Here is a 22,792-nt window from a genome sequence, read left to right as displayed (position 1 = left end):
GTTACCTTCCTGGGTGGCCACCCGGGTGGCACTGCCTGCTTTGAGCTAGTTTCCTCTGAAGCAGACAGGCTGTGTTCATCTATTTTGTATCGCACTTGGCTGTGAGCCATGACTAGGTCTTGTGTGCTGCTCCTGTGACCTCAGGGAATGAATTTTTCTCTGTTTCTTTTAAGTTTGGAGTGTTTGAAACAGCCTATGTGGGTGATGTTTTTATGGTATGACATCAAGGATTGTGTGTTGAGTGGTGTGAGGATATATTAATTGAGAGTGGAAAGCCTGTTGAGAAGTTGTTTACAGGCTGAGTAGGACAGAGGGAGTCACACTCAGTGCAGCCTTACCCATACTGGTGTTTGGGAACAGTTCCTGGAGTGGTGTTTCCAAAACTGTGCCCAGGCTTTGTTTTTGAAAAAAGCTGTTTGGAACAGTGTAGGTGGCTGCTCTCTGGTCCTCTGTGTGTAGCAGGTTAGGTGTACGCAGGAGGCACAAATGCCCAGAAGAAACTGGTATGCCATTACAGGCATAGCTACCTGGCAGGCTGCTGTGCCTCATCAGATTCTTGCAAAGCTGCTCCTGGAGCTTCACTTGAAGCAGGTGTGGAGTTCCTATGTGATCAGGTCCTAGGGCTGCTGCCACCTGCTCAGTGAGGATATACACCACAGCACCGAAAAAAGGTTTCTCGTAATTTTAAGGGACCATGTGGCAAATGTGCAGTTACACAGTGATTTATTTTTTTTCTCTTTCTCAGATTTGAAGGCATATATTATTTAGAAATTTTAATGAGCTTGTACAATGCATAAAATGCATGTGGACACCATCTTGTACCTGTGCAGTTCTCCAGTGCAATCATTAACAATGTGTTTTACCATTTGGTGACTTTCCTTTGTCTTGCTTAACAGCCTTGCATGACACTTATGTAGAAAAATACACATCTTTTCCCTAAGAAACAGGCAAGGATATAATTTAAGTAATGTCTTTTATATTTTGACTTACTTTAAATTGCATTTATTGTCAGATGAGTTCCTGTCTTACAAACTTGTTTCTCTCTCTCCTTGAACGTCATTTTGTAGTTAATTTCTTTGCGAAAATACAGAGAAAGCTTACTAGGCTTCTGAAGTCTTGCAGTAATATTTTCAGATATTACTCTAAAGGATGAACCATTTCCTCCAGCTTAAAATATTAAGCCAGCATTGCTTCAGCTTGCTTTGCAAGGCTTAACTATATCTGCAGTTATGTAAGTTTCAGTTATGTGATATTTCATGGGCATCTATTTAAACATACAACTATTATTTTTAGTTGAAATATAGACTATATAAAGACTTAAAAGATGTGGGATCAAGGTGGACAACCTTGGCAGCAATGGCCTTTGAACCAACAGCAGTGGATGCAGTCATTTCAGCACCAGCAAGATCCAAGTAAGTATATAGAAAGCTTTGTGGATTATTTTTTTTTTAAATCTGTTGTCATTTGAATTTTTGAACCTTTGTTACAGAGCATGACTGATAGTTCCTTTTTTATAGCTTCTCTCAAGATAATACTGAACAACTAGAAAAAATAGAAAACATACATCTATTCCAAATGTTTTGACATAGTTAATATTTAATATGCAAAATTCAGGCAAGCAACCTGAGTTATCCTGGACAAATTATCAACATTTTACCAGTCATACAGATCAGCATTTAGACCTCATGTACTTTTGCACAATCTGTATTCCTGCCAATTCTTAGTCAAGCTGAATCATTTAAGAAAAATCTGCTGTTTACTGAGTGCCTGTGTGGCAGAAGTACTAATGCAGATGTACACACAGAAAAACTGTGACTGTAAGATTAGTATGATACTTGGTTTAGGTTACAGCAGTGATGATCATGATCTTTTGCTTGGATTTTGTTTACCCACCAAAAAACCCCTCATTTTAAACAATAGAACATAATATACCTTAAATTGAGTGTGAGGTGACAGCAGTTCAAAGTATCAAGAGAAATATAGAAATGGATGAAAAGAGTGGAGGTGTGTATTTCATACTTGGGCAGAGTGATCAGACACACTGGTTTTACATTTCTTTCTGTCACGTCAGTTTCTATAACTTCACTAGAGAGATATCCTGACTTGATAATGAGTAGAAGACTGAGAGTGCAATTTATTTACTTACTGGTAGAAATGGTAGTAAAGAAAAAAAAGGGGGGGAGAGAACTGTAACATAAAATGGCATTCCAGAAATCAGAGGTTATATGAAAAGTATACATCGCAAAATGTAGTTTTGTAACTATGTATCTTTCTTACACTTGAATCTTCATGAATTTAGAATTTAAGGCTACATATATCTCTTTGATACCAAAATTAGTTCACTTATGAAATACACTTGTATTGCTACTACCCATTCAGTACTAATGTGAACCTAATATAATCTGCTTTATGGTGTTTTGAACATATGCAGAGAAACTCTACTTCAGCAAGTATGTATACTGATATTTGCTTTCAGTTTTACTGTACACTGTGACTAAGTTTTAATGGTGCTCATGGTACTTGCTGAAGGTAAACGCCTGTTTCTCTTGAGCAATGAGACATGTACGTGAGAAAGTGTTAGACTTCAGACATGTGAATACTAACCTTCTAAATTTCCTCTGTTTATTTTAGGCCAGATTGACTGGGCTGCATTAGCTCAGGCATGGATTGCTCAGCGAGAAGCCTCAGGGCAACAGAGTGTAGTGGAACAACAAGGAATGATGCCAAACGGACAGGATATTTCAGGAATAGAGTCTGGTCCAAACAACCATAATAATTTTCAGGGGGATCCCAACTTCAACAGAATGTGGCAGCCAGGTTTGTTTTCCTTCCCATTCATTCCTTTTTCTAATATAATGAAATTTTATTTTTGTCAGACAGTTTTGGGGTGGATATGCCCCGTCCCTTAGGTTTCAAGATGCAAAACTACCAGTCGCATTAACTGAGTATCACAGTTGCTACCTTCCATGCAAGTGTTCCACCAAGTGGGTAACAGTTCAGATACAAAGGTCTTGTAACACAACTCAGTAATCTCTATATACAATAAATAAATTGCTTTTACAATATACATCTGCAGAAGATTTGTTCTGTCCCTGAATGCTGTAGAAAGATAAAGCATGAATTGCAGTAATATATTTATTTCACTGGATCTTATTCTTACATCTTATGTGTTTTGTTGCTTATCTCGCTGCACTAGGAACAGCAGCACTGAAGGTAGCAGGATGCCTCAGAATTAAAGAGCATCTGTTGCCCTCTCCTGTAGTGTAATACCTGCTTCTGGCATGATCTTGCCATGTAGTTGAAAATATAACTGGCAGATGCTGGCTTTAGTGTCTTAAAGTCTTGAAAAAGGTGATGGGCAAAATTCTGTGTGTAAAATACGTTTTAATTGCATGTTTCATATACTTTGCCCTATTTGACTTACATATCTGATTGTCATCTACTTAATTTTTCCGTTATTGAAAGTTGGTTTAATGCTTCTGTTAGTATCGATTGTTTTCAGTTCTTTATAACTTCCTCAAAATTTCAGTTTTGGCCAAAAATTAATTTTCTTTTTAAAACTTCATAAAATAACACTGCCAATAAGCATGGGGTAGATATTGGGTATTTCTGCTAAGAAGTTTTCTGAAGTTGTTTTCTGAAATTTTGTTTTTGTCACAACACTGTAATGCAGTTTGAAATGTGTGAGCAAGGTAGTTAGTAAGCCTGCGTGCACGCCTTCTGTTGTCTTGGTGAAAACTGCACTTCATGCTTGATCCTGTTAATGACTGAAAGAATAACACCTCCAGTTTTCACTGTGACTACTCAAATTTATTTAAGTGCAATGTTTAATAAAAGTAGGCTTAAAATGTTATTGGTGGTTCTTACATGTGCATAACAAAAGGGAGGTAGCCATCAGGTTTCACTTAAGTTTCACTTAACTGCCTTGGAACTATAAGTTATTGTAGCCACGTATAAGAATTTTAACTTTACTATGTGGCGTACATGGATTGTACTCTAGCTGTATATCTGTATATTAAGTAGAGTTTTTCACAGAAATACTGTGTCATTACTGGACAGCTGCTTTGTTCATACGATCCTGTGGCGGTGAGTTCTTCCTCCTACGCTTTCTTTGTCTGTGAGGTGAAAGAGAATAATATTTTAAGTGGTAGTTTTTGCAAATAGTCGCAGAATGGTAAAAATGAGCAAGACATTTTGCTGATAATTACAAATGTTTGGCACCTAAGGTAACCCAGAAAATGTAGAACAGGAAAACATCTTGGGATCTACGAGAGAGAGAGAATAATGTAATGCCTTTTGTTAACAGGAAACAATGTGCCAGTGCATTTTTTTTATTCATTGGGTATATCATTTGGAGAATATGTTGTTTTCCCATTTTTTTGGGACACTGATAAAGGCCATGCTGATGTAGATATGACCCAGCTTCCCTTAATTTAGGCAATGTCATTCTTAATGTTTAAGAGGAGTCACAGCAGACAAACTAAATCATAGCATGCATGGCTAGCCAAAGTTCTCTTCACGTCTTTACTCTGTTTCTACAAAGCCTCATCTTTCTCCATATCCTTCCAAGTTTTGTTTTGGATCCAAAAGTCCTTTATGAGCTACTAGCAAAAAAGCAAAATGGCAATCTGAAAACCAACTGCATAACTAGCAGACAATTAATTTTGAAGGGATTCATGTTCCACAAGTGAAAACAGCATTGATATGTGATTTGCAAACTTTCAAGTCAGTTGACTTAAAGTAAACTGGGCATTTAAATAATAGTGTCAAATGTTAACACATACCTTTATGAACAATAACTTGTGTAAATTTTACTTAAAGGATAAAGGATTCTGTCCCTTAGACTACTTTAGGAGTATTGACTCTGGAAAAAGATTTGATTAATCAGCTAAACATGACCTACCAGGATGACAGGGAGAGTGAAAGCAGTGATACAAGCTTTGAACATGCAAAAAAAGAACAACCAAGTAGAAAAGCAATGTTAACCCTTTTTAGTTGCTACAGTAATGGATCCAATTATGATGCAGATGGGAAGGACAGTAAAAACTAGAAAAATTGAAAGAATTATTAAAGGACTGGATGAAAGGTAGGAGTTATCCTCAGAGACTAGATATTAGTTCTGTCACAGTCTACAAATATCTGTATAGTGAACATAATTATTAGACTGATTTCCTAAGAAGACAAATCTTATGGCCACATTAGCTATTAATTCATTCCTTAAGCCCTTTTCACTCTGTTAGCCAATTGTAAGTTACGTTTGAGGGCTTGACTGTAGCTTATGCTGGGACCTCTGTTAGATACTGGGAAATCCAGGGACTTGTCCATTATCAAGACACAAGACTTTGGAAAGCAGGTTTCAGTGGTTCTGCTGCTCACAAAACCATTTGCTTTCTGCAATAGGTCTTTTAAAGTCTATTATGCAAAGGCATAAAATAGCTCATTACTTTGAAAGTTGAAACAACGTAAAAATAGAGAAATATTGAGCAGTGCTTTAACAGCTTACACAATTAGTAAGTGCTATGGTGGACTCAATATCATGTAGTGTGTTTGTGTCTGTCCAGTTCTGTCCCCCACCATGTTTTAGTTCAGCCACAGCCATTTGGATTTCCCTCCTTTAGTTGAAATGATTGAGACAATATAATAGAGTCTGTAGATAAACATGAAAAATCATTAATCATCTCTGTTGCTTTGAGGAACCTTGTGATAAATAAAAGATGATGTGAGTGATTGGTGACTCATATAAATCATACTAACTTGATATTGAATTGTATTCTGAATCCTAAACAGAATGGGGAATGCCTCACCAACCCCCTCACCCACCTCCAGATCAGCAGTGGATGGCTCCAACCCCAGGTCAAATGGAAATTGTTCCTCCATCTGAAGACAGCAACAGTCAGGACAGTGGAGAATTTGCTCCTGACAACAGGCATATATTTAACCAGAACAATCACAACTTTGGGGGACCTCCCGATAACTTTGCAATGGGGCCAGTGAACCAGTTTGACTATCAGGTGAAACATATTTGTTGCTTTAATATTGTAGACGCGCAGAGTCCCTTCCGTGGATGTGTTCCTCTAATATCATCTAGCGGCGACTTTCATTCTTCAGTTCTACAGACATCTACAGAATCTGTTATCTGCTAAGATACATTTTTACCAGATACTTTACAGAAGAGACTTTAGAGTTTTCAGTTCTGTTCTGAGGCCAAAGGGTTTTTTCTATACTAGTCATGAGAAATGGCTGTTGTCTGCAATATTAAAATGAATCACTATGTTCTAGTATATAAATTAACATATGTAGTTTTGTGTTTAAAACAAAAAAAAATAAAAGAGGAGAAGGAGGAGGAGGGAAAAAAAAGTTCAGAAATATATACTTAAATACACCAGATAATGTACCATAGGGAACAGTCCTGTATTTGCAGGGAGATAGACTGGATGATCCATTGATCTTTTCCATATCTATCTACTGTGATTCTTTGAATAAACAATGGTATTTCTAAAAAATCCACATCCCATTTTTTCTTCATTCTGGCATATAAGTTGCATAGCATAATAAATCTGTAGGTGGTTTTAGCACTAATAATAGCAGGGGGCATTGCACAAATCTTTAAAGACAAAGAAGTTTTGGATCTTTCCCCTATTTTCAGTATTTTTCTTTCAAAACTCTTGATATAAATGACGAACTACACCTGTTAAAACACCTACCTCCTGTTCATAAACCCAAGGGAAGACGGGCAGAAATGTGTTTCTATCTTCTGGCCTACATTTCTCTATTATTAAATTCTATTGTTCAGCAATACTGTTAGGAAGTGAACCGATATTTTCAAATACACTAGTTTATTATAATTTCCTTTGTTTACTATTGTGGGACCAACTCTTAAAATTCATTTCTCTAAGTACAACAGAAAACGTGTTTTGCAGTGAATAACAGAGGGATGCTTGGCCTGAAATTATAGTGGAAGAGTGCTTCTACCATTAGTGACTTAAATAGACACTCAATAGAGTATAATAAAAAAAAAATTTGATGCTATAACTTCCTCCTAAACACTCTCCCCTTAAATAGTTTCATTACGCGTTTCTGGGCAGCAAAAACTAAAAACCAAAACCCCCTCACGTATGCCTCAAGACTTGTGACTTTTGGATTTTATACAGCTTGCTCAGAACCCAGGGTCTGTACTAAACTTGCATATTTATGCATTTAGTATTTTAATCAGCCATACTAATAACATCTGTGAATGATTACTGGAAAGTGCACAGTGCAAAGGTCTGTTGTAATAAAAGCTTGAACTTTTCATTTTTTGCCCTCACGTCATAGTTACAAGGAAAGAATGCTAACATTGCTAGACTTTTAAACCTTAATTTTGTGTACTTTTCATTTAAATGCATGCTCTGATGATAAGCTGGCAAAGAACTGATGGAGATAGATGGTGATTATAGGGCTTAATGTTTAGCACAATATGAAAAGAGATTGGTTGAAGCCCTTTCAGCTTCATTAGTATCCCTTCTTAAATCTAAGTTTACTCATTAAATATTTAAGGAAAACTTGTTTCCTGGGGACCACAGAAAAAAAGATTGAGAGATCTCAGTAGCCTAGAAATCATGGATTCCTACTTGCATGGATTTCTGTAGACCGACTTGCGCACATGCTGTATTTAGTGTTACATGTGAAGAAAAATAAACTGCATTACTCTTTCAGCATGGGGCTGCTTTTGGTCCACCTCAAGGTGGATTTCATCCACCTTATTGGCAGCCAGGACCACCAGGACCGCCAGGTCCACCAGCACCTCCTGCACCTCCTCAAAATCGAAGGGAAAGACCCTCATTCAGAGACCGACAGCGTTCACCTATTGCGATGCCTGTGAAGCAGGAGCCTCCACAGATTGGTACATGTTAACCACTCCTTAATGAAAAAACATAAAAGATATGTTTGGAAAAGAATTGCAAAATTTGAAGTCTTTTTTTTAAATAAAGTAAAAAAGAAGGGAAAGAAAAAACTATTATAAATGCTTTTTCCCCCACAATCAGTTTTGTGGCTTGTTTATACTGGGGTGGCGGGTTTGCTTCTTCATTCTTGGTGTTGTTTATTTGTGGGGTTTTTTTGTATTATTTTTTGTGGGGAAGGGGTTTTTTAATCTTACAAAACTGTAAACCTTGCTTGTTTAGATGCTGTGAAGCGTAGAACTCTGCCTGCCTGGATTCGTGAGGGCCTGGAAAAGATGGAACGGGAGAAACAGAAAAAATTGGAAAAGGAGAGGATGGAGCAGCAACGTTCACAGATGTCTAAAAAAGAAAAAAAGGAAAGTGAAGAGACTGAAGAAGGGGATGGTCCACGGTTACCTCAGAAAAGTAAATTTGTAAGTAGAAGAGTTTGATTTTTGCTCAGGTTTGTATTTTCTGAAAGATATCCATTTTTTGGTCTCTTGAAAAGAGACTGTATTCCTGGTTATCTCTTTGTTTCTGTTGCTTAAAGTACAGTTAGCTGCTGCTTAGTTGATGTTTACTTAGTGTTTTGAGGTTGTTAAGGTCTGAGAGGTGAAAGTATATTATTTGATCTGTAGTAGCAAAGAGATGAAATTGGGCTTTTTTCTTTATTTTGGGAACATAGATGGTCTTTGAAGGTTTGAATTCTAAATCAGTAGCTGAACAAATTCAGGTACCTGTATTTGCTAAACTGAGCCCATTTAGGAAGCTTTGTGTTGCCTTCTCTTTCGCAGTTATCTCGCTTGCAGTTCTGAGTACCTGTCTGGCAGTGAACTGACAACTATTTACTTGTCTCATGGGTGGAGAGGTAGCTGCGTGTTTATGAGGAGGGGAGAAAAGAAATAGAGTTTTATGATAACTATAATACAGATTTCAGTATGAAGTAAATCAGGCTGACTATCATAAGTAGAAACCAATGATTTTACATCTAAGTTTTCCTTAAATGTGTGATGCTGTTCCTGTAGGACAGTGATGAGGAAGATGAAGATGCTGAAAACACAGAAGCTGTAAGTGTTGGGAAAATCAGCAGGAGTCCATCCCCGGCTCCTCAGGAGGAGCAAAGTGAGCCAGAAATGACAGAAGAAGAAAAGGAGTATCAAATGGTATTAATAATGTAGTTCTCACAAAGTATTTCTGTCAATTTGCTCATATTTTTCAGGCATAGCAAAGTAAAACATTTTCTCTGTCTGATACTGTCAGTAGAGGTATAGTACATATCATACAGTAAAGCAGGGTTATATTTGCATGTCTCTTTATAATGCTGTCTTTCTCATGTAGACAAGGATATAGGTTAGCATATTTAGCACAATAATGAAAGAATGTAATTACTGTAATCTTTACACTGATTGTTATTAATTCTGTGGTTTGGCTTAACTTGTCAAATTCTTGAAAACTTAGTGATTAAAGGCACCCATCTGAAACCTCAGCTCCTGCAAAAGGGAATTTAAGAAATGTATTCTTTCAAGGAAGTGCTAGAAGCCTAAGTCCTAGACAGCAACAATTTCACTGTGTCTACAGAAACTTCATACTTTGAAATCGTAGTTGTATGCTAATTGTACAACTGAAACCTTGTTAATGAAAGCTCTGAATTCTGTAAAGTGTCATGACTGTATTTTTGTAAAGCACATGGCCAGACTGAGCAGCTGGAGAACTAGCTACCAACATTTCAATATTTGTAGTAAATATGTAATAATAAAATCCTATATAAGTAACCTCTGATGATTTTTGAAGGATTAGGGTCAGTGAGGCAGCATACCAGAGAGAAATGTGCTCTTTATTTTTTTAAAGAATAAATGGGATCAGTCTAAGTACATTTCTGATTTACATACTCTTTTGTTGTATCATCTTTGACATGAGGAGTCAGTGCCCTGGATGGCTGTGTATAAGACACGTGGAGACACTTCACAGTCAAAATACAAACTGTTCTGAAAGTTTTGAAATCAGGTCAAATTTAAACAGTTTCAGACTTAAGTTTTTAAGTCATGTCTGTTGAAAGAAGTCATGAAATAAAACATGCAGGAGAATACTTTCATAGCTATCAAAAGAAGTGAAGCTCTATGGATCTAATTTGGATGTGGCATTTATTCAAGAGGTTTTGGCCTTTAATTGTATATAAAATTTTCTTCAGATGATGCTGACAAAAATGCTGCTGACAGAGATTCTTTTAGATGTCACAAATGAAGAAATTTATTATGTGGCCAAAGATGTTCACCGTAAAGCAACTAAAGGTATGCCGGGGTTTTTTTGGGTTTAGGTTTGTTTTTTTTTTTTAGTTTCTTCTGTGAATATTCTATATTTGCATGTCTCTAGAATATTTAACCTCCATAGCTACCCCCCAAGAACAATTCCAGTATAATGCATCCAACTTGGTAGAGTTCAAATCCAGTAATCATGTATTGTTGTCCTGTGCAGTGTATTGTGAGTTACTTCAGTTATTCCATTTCTTTCATACAATTCATTTTAGTTAAAATGGTACCTGTGTGTCAATGGCTATTGAGTTGTAGCTGTTTCTTAATGCTATCATCTTTATCTCAAGTTCTTAGCTGTTCAGAAGTGAAAAGAGACGAACTTTTGAGTCCTCAATTAGTAATCTGTTTGTTTTCACTATTAACATGTATTGTACTTACATAACAGATTTTTTTAACATAACTGAGTTAATCTAAATATGTAACTACTGAAACCTGAAAATTATGTGCAGATTCTGTAACTTGGAAGTGATTTATGAATATATATTTGGGTTTTTTCTGTTCACTATTAATTTGCAGTTAAATTCTAAATCTTCGTGGTCAGAAAAATCTAGAAGTGGTTTTAAATGGATGATGCGTTTTTAATGTTTCTTCTCTCCCTCCAAAGAACAGCAATAGTAGTAGATTTAACAATACCATAGACTCATGACTATGAAATCGTGGCTATTTGTGTTAACATGTTGTTCCTGTTGTTGATGTGATACAAAGCTCCTGCAAAACAGCTGGCACAGTCCAGTGCACTGGCTTCCCTCACTGGACTCGGTAAGTATGTTCCTTATTTTTGAGAGGGCTTAAAGGGGGAGTTTCACTCTTGCCTTGCATTTCTAGAAATTGCATTTTGAAACTAGATTTTAATTGCCCAGGAGTATGGGTCACTTTCTGATAACGTTATTACTATCAGCACCTTTGTTTGTTCCACAGGTGATCCTACTGATATAAGTGGGATGGTTTTTGGAGTAAAGGACTAGTCAGTGTGAGTTAGTGTATGAGTATCTTGACCTAATTTTGAAAATACATAAAAACTTTAGATAAATTTACTTTTCAAAGTATGACTGTTTCAGAAGCACACAAAGTCTTCAGAGAGAGGAATACTGGTTTATATTTTTCTCCTATTTTCATCCATCCAAACAAAAAGGGAAAGTTGATAGAAGAGTAATGTGAAAATCTATAAATAAAAATATTATAAACTTTGGAATTACTATTTTATGGAAAAGCTACATAGGCACAAAGGCTCCCATATCATACATTACCAGAAACAACACAGGAAAAAGATTGAAATTTCAACTTGAGACACAACAGTGAAAGATCTTTCCCAATATGTTTTTTATCATCTAAAACATGCTACAACAGTGTCAGTGATCCGTTATGTGTTAGTTATCTGGAATTCTGACAATTAGATTGAATGTTACCATCACAAGTATTTACATGTTTTAAAACTAACTCAATAAAGATCGTAAGAATTTCAGATTGAAGAAAAGTTAAAATTTCTCCATGTCAGATGTTTAAATTGACTTTTATCTTTCTTATCAGTCCAGTAGTTACTGATATCTCTAGGGGAGAAAAATGTTCATTTCTGTTCGATCTCCGTACCTGTCAAAGTGCAGAGTTTTATAAATCAGTATAGAAAAATTGATATGGCATTCAGAATTTCTGTAGCCTTGGACTGCAGAGGCAGCTGAAGTCATTTCAGAGATGCCTTCTGGGAAAGGTCCCAGGCATTTTCCATCCGGTTGCTGATACAGAGGCAGGCACTGAGTCTCTGCAGGGAGCTTTTTTGCCCTTCTGTACAATGAAAAAAGTACCATGATCACAGTGATTGCTTGCCGAAAATAGATGAGCTGTTCCAGAAGGAGTAGAACCAGACAGTGAGCATCAATGCAGATATGGGGGCCTTGATCACACCAGCCAAACAACACTGGCACTTACCAGAATAAAGTGACTTCTTCAGAGAAGAGGAAGTGAAGGAAGGGCAATGTTACTCTCCTCTTTGCCCCACAGAAATATTAAGAACAAAGCTTAATCTTTCCTCGTGATAGACTGGACTTTATGCACGCAGGTGGACTGGGTGGTTATGGATCAGGAGACAGTGAAGATGAGAGGAGTGACAGAGGCTCTGAATCATCTGATACTGATGATGAGGAATTACGACACAGAATCAGGCAAAAACAAGAAGCATTTTGGAGAAAAGAGAGAGAACAGCAACTACTACTAGAAAAACAGCTAGAAGGTAAATCATATAATGTCTTCCTACTATGCTGCTGTATATGGAGTTTACTACTTAGTATATGTAAATTGGTGAGGGGGGGAAAACACATTTTAAGCCAAAAAATATGAAGCCAGATTTAGAAATACCATTCTTTAATTAAAAGTTTTAACAAAAAAGATGCTTGAGCTACTTGATCAAAATGGGGTTTGCTTCTTTCTAATAGAAAAAAAATTTACATTGTGTTTCCCATAAGCTATTCTACTTTGGTGTTAAAAGAGCAGTCATGGTGCATATATATCTACATGATACAGATACTGCACTATATAAATAATAGTATCACTATAAAAATGCATGTGTGTATATAATGTATATATTTTTTTTAATTATTAGTATCTGACTCTTGATTTGGGGATAAACTTCACCATTCTGCACCGGACTGCAGTTTAAATAAACTTGATTCCTTAAAGTTGTATGCTCTAAGTATATGAAGCACATTTCACATAATCTGAAAAACTTGCTTTTCTGTTACATACTCTTGAGCATTGTGCCTTTCACAATGTACAGTGGGAGGTTCCAGTTTCTTTGAACTCACCATTCTCAGTTGTAGTTGAGGTTTTTTTCCATATGCTGTATCTTCATACAACGGGGTTTCTGCACCTAATACCAGGGAAAGATTATTGAACCCACTGTTCACACTTAGCCTCTGAGAAGGTGGCAAACTTGATTTACAAAAAAAAAAAAAAATCTTGTGGTTTACTTCTGCTTCTCCATACAAGGTAAGGTTTGACCTTTTGTACCAATAATATAGGTCAAAAGGGTATCACAGTCACCTCGCACTGCTGAAGAGCAGTCTAGATCAACAGATGAATACAATGGTAAGCAGTTGTGATCTAAATTCATAAGCTGGAGGAGAAAGTGTTATTACACTAGCATACTTTTTGTTTAGTATGGATGACTTCCTTCTTTTACTTTTTAAAGGCCTAGAAATAAGACATATGGATCCCTTAATAAAAGGGTGAACTAGCTAAACTTCTGGTTTTCTTAACATTCCTGTCTCACACTGAGTGTTTTAAGATCTATGCATAAAAGGAAAGCCATATGGAGAGTGACTGGTTGATGGCCTGTGACCCCTGTCTTCCTAGTGCAGGAAGCCAGATGTCACTTTGGGGACACCTCCATGGGGCTATTTACAGAAATATAAATCTAGAATAAAGAAGCTGATTCTATACATCCAAAATACCAAAGAATACTAAACAGAGGGTCTCATTTGCAGTGGCGTTTAGGAAAGGCAGAAGATTTCTAATATATAGTACAGTAACTTGCCTCTGCCTGTGTTACCTAATAACTCGGGGACTCTGGGTTAGAGTTGACCATCGGTTGCCATTGGATCGCACTGGGTTTCCAGATGGAGTTTCATTCCCTAAATTAATTCAGGAACTGACGACACACATCAAAAGGCCATTTTTTGGCTAAAAATGTTGAATGTCAGTTTATTTTTTTTGTGGGTTCAATTTAAAATGGGAAGAGGAGATAAACTTGGCCATCAATGCAAAGGTTCCTAGGTTGAATAGAAATAAGTAAAACTTTTTAAAGTTGGAAACCTCTGTAAAATGTTCTGAGGATCTGAATTCCTTTATTTTGCTATATGAAAATCTTGGCCTGCTACTCATTATGTTACTTTCAAGAAATGTATTTTTAATTCTTCTGTGGTCGTCTTACTATGTTTATAGTATTTGCTGACTACCCATCTTACGTATAATCTCAACTGACATTAACTTTTTATTTTGTAAGAGCTTCACCATCTATCTGTGTTAAATGCTGTGGCCTTAACTTTTGAGCTGTGTCTTAAGCAAAGAATTATCTAGAAGTCTTTTTCTATGCTATTCCTCTCTTCCTTGCAACTCCTTGACTATAAAGCCTGTTTAAAAACAAGGAAAAATGTAAATTGCTTCTACTAGTTAGTGTTTAGGACTAATATAATTTATCCTTGGAAAAAGCCATAAACCCAATATTTTATTTCAAAAAGCAAGCATGTGTCACTACAGCATAAGGTACTCCTCTAAGACTTTTTTGGGTAATGAGGCCTACAAAACATAGAGGTGCAGCTGCTGTTGCTCTGAGGTTGAGAGGCCACCCATGCACTGGGTGGGAGATAACAACTGCGTTAGACCAGTCAGTGATTACTCAAACCCAGATGCACAGGGCTGGAGGGCAGGCAGGAAGTGTTGGTACCACTAGAGGAGTGTTGTAGGAAGGAGAAGGGGAGAATCCGGTTTGGAGAAAGGTTGCAGGAGGAAAATGTGTGTTGTAGATTAGTTTCTGGAGTCCTGGTGCTACAGGGTATTCATTTGAGAACTTCATCTTAAACTGAAACATGAAATAACAACAAGGACTTCTAAAAGTCTGGGGTTGTACACTTTTTCTAAACCAGGAGGACAATTTTTCTAGAATTATAAAAATAGGAAATAACAAGTTGTTTGGTAGGTAGTTGGTATGATGGCAGTGTATTAATTATAGGTATTATGAAAAGTGCTTGGAAATTTGGTTTTGCCAAAAGTAACAGTATGAAAATTATCGACGTATTAGTCCAAATCAATTGCATTTTTCTTTTGTATACTTTTTTTCAGAAGAGAAGCTACAAAATGAAAAAGTTTCAAAAGAGATGAATGAATTTATCAACAAAGAACAAAACAGTAACTCGGCATCCCAGGAGGCAAAAGAAACTGAAGCAGATATGGTTCATGAAAAGAAAAGATCCCCAAATGCAATTGCTCCTGATACAGAACTCAAAAAAGAGGGTAAAGAGAGGACAGGAAGGAGTGGTTCAAGAAGCTCTAGCAGCGGTAGCACTAGCAGCAATAGCAGAAGCAGCAGCAGTAGCAGCACCGTATCTAGTTCATCCTATAGCACTAGCTCAGGTAGTAGTCGCAGCTCTTCGCGTTCTTCCTCTCCTAAAAGGAAGAAGAGACACAGTCGCAGTAGGACGCCTTCACATAAAGTTAGGCGCAGTAGAAGCAGGAGTTACTCCCACAGAAATAGGAGAGAGAGGAGTAGGAGCAGGGAGAAAACAAGGGAAAGGAGAAGAACTAGTAGAAATCGCAGTGCTGAAAGAGGGGAGAGGCGAAGAAATCGGAGTCCTTCAAGAGAGAGAAGCTGGGATAGACGTAGGAGTAGTAGCCGTTCAAGAGACAGGCGAGCTAACCGTGCGAGCCGCAGCAGGAGCAGGGATAGACGTAAAACTGAAGACCAGCGTAGAAGCCCTACTGGAAACAGGCACAAACATAAAAGTGAGGGTAAAGATCAAGAAAGGAAGAAGGAGCAGGGTGGAGGTGTAGATAAAGACAGAAAAAAGAACAGAGAAAGGGAGAGAGATCAGGAAAAAAGAAAAGATAAGCCCAAAAAAGACGAAAAAGAAAGTAAGGCTGGCAATCATGATGACAGTAGATTAAAGAGAAAAAGAGACAGCGAAAGAACTTTCTCTCGCAGTGATTCAATATGTGTGAAAATAATAAGACAGGATTCCAGACAAGAAAGCAAAAAAATTTCTACCAAAGATAGCAAAAAACAGTCAGGCTCCGAATCTAGTGCGAGGAGTAGTTCTGAATCACCAGGAAGCAGTAAAGAAAAGAAGGCTAAGAAATTGAAGCATATTCGGTCATGCTCCATGGAGAAATCTCAAAGGTCTGGTAAGAAGGCAAGCCGCAAACACAAGTCTAAGTCACGATCAAGGTAGTATACTTTTTAAGTATTTTGTCTGACTTTAAAATTTTTTTTTTATATTCATCTTCATGTGTACGGCATATGAACTTTTTTTAATAAAGTATGGTATTTATTAAATTTTTTGTCTTAGGCAAAAGTAACTTTGGAAAATCTTTTAAAACTATTAATTACTAAGCCTAAAGTGTGTGTGGGTTTGGGGGTCTTTTATTTTTTCCAATTAACTTTTTTCCCTTTTTCCTTTATTTTTCAGATCAACAACTCCTCTTCGTCGTAAACGCTGAGGAATTTATGGCACCAGTGCTATGACGTTTAAAAATTCCATGAGTTATAAAAGGCTTGTCTCATTATAGAGGCACATTGTGGCTATGTAGGTGAAACCAGAATCCTTTTTTTATCTGTAAATAGGTGTATTTTTTCCAAATGCTGCTCAGAATTAAATACCTAATAGGATTTCTTTGTATTACATTTTTTCAAGAACGGTAGTGCTTACTATGAATATAAAACAGGCCATTCTCTTTCAGCTGTAATGTTCTTAAAATTACTATTGAATGTACTGTGATGTCAATAAAGCTCTTTAGTTCATTTTTTGTTTAAAATTCTTGCACCTGAATTTTGTGTTAAATTGTAGAAAGTACTTCTAAAAAAAAAAAAGGAAAAGGCAGCTTTTTTTGGTATAACAAGTTTTTAAAATACTTGAAAAAGGTTTTAACATAAAACACTTGTCAAAATATGTAATCCATAGACACGATGAGATTAATCTGTTGGGGAGTGTGGAAGAACAAAGAAAAGACATCTTATTTTTTCTTTAGATATGTGTAATAGATTTTTAATAATCTTTTTATTTGGACTAGCAAGTAATATATGCTGTGTGTGTAAAATATGGGTCACTGTAATACAAGCTATACTTAAAACAGACTGAACCCCATTAGGAATATGTGCAACTAACTGATCTTGTGTGAGTGTTAAGCTCTGGAACTATATTCCTCACCCAGTTTTCAGAGAGAACTTTCTGGATGTTCAGGGATATTATAGGAACAAGAATCAGTATTTTAGATGTTTTTATGGAATATATTTATAAATGACACTCAGTACACATTAGAAAACTAATAACAGGTTAACTTTACATTTTGGGACATGCATTAAATGTGTAGTAAACATTAAAGCTGGTTATTTTTGTTAGTGTTATGAGAATTGTGATTCCTGTAAAGCTAATACATTGATTAGACAGAAGTGTAACTAAATTTTTATTTTTAATATCACCATAAATTGAAAGAGGTCACTGATTACCTCCTTCTTCAGGAAATGAACTTTTGCTGTTATTAAGAGTGTGATAATAATACTAGTTAAAAAAAAAAGCAACACTACACAGCCCTAGGCCTGTGACTGTTACAGAAGAACATTAATTGAGGAAAAGATCAGAGATCTGTGCCTAGAAGGTCTGGTATGATACCAATTGTGAAAAAAGGCTTAACATCAAAGTAAGATCTCTTTGGTGGCTGAATCTTCTAAGAAAAAAATATACTAGGAATGGCAACTTGCAAAGCATGTCTTCATGAACAGATTAATCCATTTAACTAAAATCAGAATTCAGCTATGCAGCATTTTTGCCAATGTATTTTTTTTCATAAACTAGATGCAGAAGTAAACTGCTTCAGTGCAAAGAATCACATTTTAACTATGTGTTTATTATGCAAGCTAATGGCTGGTGAGTACATGCATGTTTATCAAAACACTGTTACAGATAAATAATTAATCAGTTATTTATAACACACACACCACCACCACCACCACCACCACCCCCATTAAGTCCTTTTACATAGAGTAAGCAGTTATACCTTACTTATACCTTATATTAAATAAGGCATAATTTGCAACACACTACTTTTACTTGCATTGGTATGGATATAAATAACAATGTATTGATCCAATCTCAGTACACTATTGGCTCTAGGTAAAAGTGAGGATTCTTTGAAAAGTAGGTAACATAACAGTTCAGATGTCTCAGAAGGGATGTCTTTTGAGAGAGAAGCTAGAATTAAGTTTAAGAAAAGCTATTGAGGAATACAGTTTCCATGATGCATTGAATTTGGTTTTCAGTTCAGATTTTATATTTTCTGTCTAATAATAAAAAAGACTCTGTATGAAAAGCTTTATATACTCTGCCAACATCTGGAATTCTGTCACTTCCTGTAAATATGAAAATTATTTTTTTGACACAAATGCACTTCTATGGGTAGTGACTGTATGCCAATAAAAAGAGCATACGATCTCTGCATTTAACCGTTTCAGAAATCTTACTAAACAACAAACTCAGCACACCAGTAATTAAAAATACATTGGTACTATATCAGCTTCACATACATTAGACTTCTTTGGGTTTAAGTAACTCCCTTGTGAATGTTTTTCCAGTGGTAAAGACTAAAGGAACATCCAGTCTTTAATTCCGTACAACTGAAGTGATTTTAAATGAAAACACATGCAAATATATACAAAAATGGGAATGCATAATTTTGGAAAAGTCTAAATTGGGTTGTTGCTCTACTCTTTCACATTTTAAAATAAACACTGCGAAAATAGTGCAGTGCAGGAGAGCAAGACATCATTTTGAATGTCATGCAGCACCATGACATTTGGAGGCAGTTCCCTTGAAAAATGTTTGTAATAAACAAGGAATAGTGTGGAATCAAGTGAAAGATGGTTTCCACGCAAATTGTTTTGAAGATGAACACAACTAATGTGAATATGTACCCCAAGGCACTGGCTGTGGCCGTGGATAGGCCAAAAAAAGTGTAGCTGGGTAAAATACTTGAAAGAACAAGCAACTACGTACTTTTTGAAATATGGCATAATAACTGGTTTGGAAAAAAAGTCTCTTTTATTTGTGTCTTTGAGGCCCTGTCTTGTGGGAGAGGTTACAGTCTAGGCTGCTGCTTTTAACAGCCATTATCTTAAAGTCTGTTTAATAATAGAAAAATTGAATAGCTATCTCTAGCTTAAAACCAGCTTATCCTGTTAAGTAAAATACTTGCCATTGTGCATGTATTTAATGGCTTTTTAGTAAATTTTTAAAAATCACAAATATAAAAGCAATGGCAACATAAGGAATGGCTTGCTCTCTCCAGATTTTGCGTTTGCTATGCTAAATACATGAGAAGTAATAAATTAATTTGCATAAGTAACACGTAGAAGCACACTTGAAAGGAAGGCTTAGTTTTGTGTCTTAAGGAGACCATGTGTCTCAGCATAAAGGATTTCTTTGAGCTCTGTTTTTTTCAGAAGCTCTGAGATGTTATTTATGACTTGTAAGTCCACCGGACCAGGAGCTTTGCCAGATGGAAAGTAGGTGAGAGGGAAGCAGTGCACAAACAGATACTAAGCAGGTTTGCTATATATTTAATTGCTGCCGAGACAAGCTTGAGACCTTTCAGTAGTCCTTATTTAGCCTTAAAAGAAAAAAAAAAAAAAGCAAACTTTTAACTCTTAGATGAATTACACTGTATTTACAGACCTGTAAATAGGCAGGTTTCAAGCACTGAGGTTACAGCACTGAACGAGGTCAGTTAATAAAACAGTCTGGCATTACATAGAGGGAAGAACGAGTCAAACCATGACTGGCTATACTACAAATCTCTTCCTGCCTGGAGGGTGCTCCTGCCCCTGGCTTTGCACAGGCCGTTCCTCCTGCCTGTGGGTGCCAGCAAGCCTGCAGCCAGGCAGGGGATCCTCTGCTTGGAAAGCCTGGGAATGCTGCGGGTACCCCTGCCTTGTTCCACACCCTTCCCTTCCTGCCAGCTTTGGTGTTCATGGGACTTTCTCATGAGACTGGCAGCTCCATAAAGCATCAGAAAATGATTCTTTTAAGAAATTGGCTTAGTTCTTTAAGCATGTTAAACTAGCTCTCCACAGGGATCTGAAATTGCCAAAGCCTGCCAGGGGGGAGGAGGAGGGGAAGAAGAGCTCCTCTGTCTGTCAGCTCTGAACTGCCAGAGCTGCTCACAGCGGCATGTAGGTTCAAACTCTCAGCTGAGCCTCAGTCCTGGGCCCTGGGCAGCAGTGCCAGGGCGAGGGAGCGGGGAAGGCGGCCTTCTGCATGGCAGCCTCTGCAACAGGCAGCAGCAAACCAGCCTGGATGTTTCCCACGAGGAAGTGCTCAGGAGTTTGTCTCAGGCCTGGTCGTGTTGGGAGCCCAAGAGCTCTGCTCCATACCACAGATGTGTAGTACAGGCAGTTGGGTATCACTTCTCTCCTGTGCCTCCCCTCTCCCAGAAGTGAGGAGTCTTGTGCTTTGGGCCTGCTCCAACAAGTCCAGTGTGTTACTTGGTAATAAAAGAGACTGAAAGCTGATAACTAATCACAGTGTCATCCAAACAAGCCTCTGCTAAAGGATTGTTTTCTTGTTCCAAGACACGCAAGGATCGGGTCCACGTGCAGGAGTAAAGGGGCATAAATTTAAATAAAATCACTGTGTTAATTTTCAGCAGAGCTTCTGGGTGAAGCCATGGTGATGTGTGCCATGATGCACCCCTGGGACAACAGGGGCTGGCATTTGTACAAGCTGGGTCTTGCAGGCAGAAGGGGCACCAACCCTGCTGTATCGGTTACAACGCGAAGTGCATCAGGACACCACAGCGCTTTACTGTTGTGAAGGGAAAGGTAAAGAAAGCGTTTTTTCTTGCTTAATGAACCACATCTTAAGCTGAAATATTTTTATTTTTAAATAAGCTTGAATACAACACACTGGACACACTGGAGGGAAGGGAGATGCCATCCAGAGGGACCTTGACATTCTGGAGAGATGGGCCTATGCAAACCTTATGAAATTCAACAAGGCCAAGTGCAAGTTCCTGCACATGGGTCAGGGCAATCCCAAGCACAGATACAGACTAGGCAATGAGTGGATTGAGAGCAGCCCTGCAGAGAAGGACTTGGGGATGCTAGCGGATGGAAAACTATGAGCTAGCAATGTGCACTTGCAGCCCAGAAAGCCAATTATATCCTGGGCTGCATCAAGAGAAGTGTGACCAGCAGGTCGAGGGAGGTGATGCTCCCCCTCTCCTTCCCTCTTGTGAGACCCCACCTGGAGTGCTGTGTTCAGCTCTGGGGCCCCCAACATAAGAAGGACATGGACCTGCTCGAGTGGGTCCAGAGGAGGCCATGAAGACGATCAGGGGGCTGGAGCACCTCCCTTATGAGGACAGGCTGAGAGAGTTGGGGTTGTTCACCCTGGAGAAGAGAAGGCTCAAAGGAGAACTTATAGTGGCCTTCCAGTACCTAAAGAGGGCCTACAGGAAAGCTGGGGAGGGACTCTTTATCAGAGAGTGTAGTGATAGGATGAGGGATAACGGTTTTAAACTAAAGAGGGTAGATTTAGATTAGATATAAGGAAGAAATCCTTTGCAGTGAGGGTAGTGAGGCACTGGAACAGGTTGCCCAGAGAGGCTGTGGATGCCCCTTCCCTGGCAGTGTTCAAGGCCAGGTTGGACGGGGCTTTGAGCAACCTGGTCTAGTGGAAGATGTCCCTGCCCATGGCAGGGGGTTGGAACTAGGTGATCTTTAAAGTCCCTTCCAACCCAAACCATTCTATGATTCTATGAATAAGTGCTTGCAATGGGCTGTCCAGCGTTTTGCTTTGTTGCCCTTACATTTTATAAAACAGTCATTTAATAATAAATGTTATAAATATCTATAAATACATCATGTAACAACAACCCCCAGCAGCGCTACAGGCTTGGGGAGGAGTGGCTGGAGAGCTGCAAGTCAGAGAGGGACCTGGGGGGGGGGGTTGATTGACAGCCGGCTGAACAGGAGCCAGCAGTGTGCCCAGGGGGCCAAGAAGGCCAATGGCATCCTGGCTTGTGTCAGCAATAGCGTGGCCAGCAGGGACAGGGAAGGGATCTTACCCCTGTCCTCGTCACTGGTGAGGCCGCCCCTCGATTCCTGTGTTCAGTTTTGGGCCCCTCACTCCAAAAAGGACATTGAATGACTCGAGCGTGTCCAGAGAAGGGCAACGAAGCTGGTGCAGGGTCTGGAGCACAGGTCATACGAGGAGCGGCTGAGGGAACTGGGGGTGTTTAGTCTGAAGAAGAGGAGGCTGAGGGGAGACCTCATCGCCCTCTACAGCTCCCTGAAAGGAGGCTGCAGAGAGCTGGGGATGAGCCTCTTTAACCAAGTAAAAAGTGACAGGACAAGAGGGAATGGCCTCAGGTTGCACCAGGGAAGGTTTAGACTGGATATTAGGAAGCATTTCTTTACAGAATGGGTTGTTAGGTGTTGGAATGGGCTGCCCAGGGAGGTGGTGGAGTCCTGAAGTGCTTAGGTTGGACAACCAGCCTAAGCCAGAGCTGACCTATAGATGAATCCTGTATATTTTATAACTGAAAACCATTGTGCTAGTAGGTATTGTAATAAGTTACAACAAACCACCTATTCTGATGTAAAAAGTGCTAAAACATTGAAATACTGAAGCCTGAACAACAGGCCCCAAGCCAAAGCTTCTAACATAGTATGTAATCGTTAACAAAGTATGTAAGCTCGCTAGTGAAAGATGCAGCTTAGACAAAATATAATCAGTAGTGAGGAGAGAATGTATCCAACTTCCCTCGTTTAGCCTTGTTCAAGGCTGAGAACCCAAGTATCTGGCC

General features: G+C 38.2%; 1 protein-coding gene across 5 annotated transcripts in view; it reads left to right on the top strand.

The window, feature by feature from the left end:
- PNISR (PNN interacting serine and arginine rich protein) overlaps window positions 1-18,426 on the top strand; it is a 30,041-nt gene extending 11,615 nt beyond the window's left edge. For 4 of the 5 annotated variants that reach the window (XM_074896080.1, XM_074896081.1, XM_074896082.1 and 1 more), the window contains 11 exons: window positions 1,294-1,412; window positions 2,632-2,817; window positions 5,788-6,011; window positions 7,696-7,882; window positions 8,163-8,353; window positions 8,945-9,082; window positions 10,108-10,207; window positions 10,934-10,987; window positions 12,282-12,452; window positions 15,059-16,160; window positions 16,402-18,426. In XM_074896080.1, the coding sequence (XP_074752181.1) occupies window positions 1,325-1,412; window positions 2,632-2,817; window positions 5,788-6,011; window positions 7,696-7,882; window positions 8,163-8,353; window positions 8,945-9,082; window positions 10,108-10,207; window positions 10,934-10,987; window positions 12,282-12,452; window positions 15,059-16,160; window positions 16,402-16,432 (2,472 nt within the window). In that variant the 5' untranslated portion in view covers window positions 1,294-1,324 and the 3' untranslated portion in view covers window positions 16,433-18,426. The remainder of the gene's footprint in view (window positions 1-1,293; window positions 1,413-2,631; window positions 2,818-5,787; window positions 6,012-7,695; window positions 7,883-8,162; window positions 8,354-8,944; window positions 9,083-10,107; window positions 10,208-10,933; window positions 10,988-12,281; window positions 12,453-15,058; window positions 16,161-16,401) is intronic. The other variant, XM_074896084.1, reaches the window with a different exon arrangement.
- The last annotated feature ends 4,366 nt before the right edge of the window (window positions 18,427-22,792 follow it).

Source organism: Athene noctua, chromosome 1, assembly GCF_965140245.1.
Source record: "Athene noctua chromosome 1, bAthNoc1.hap1.1, whole genome shotgun sequence".
Classification (NCBI taxonomy): Eukaryota; Metazoa; Chordata; class Aves; order Strigiformes; family Strigidae; genus Athene; species Athene noctua.
The sequence above is the reverse complement of the archived record's forward strand: the minus strand, read 5'-3'. Positions and strand labels throughout refer to the sequence as shown.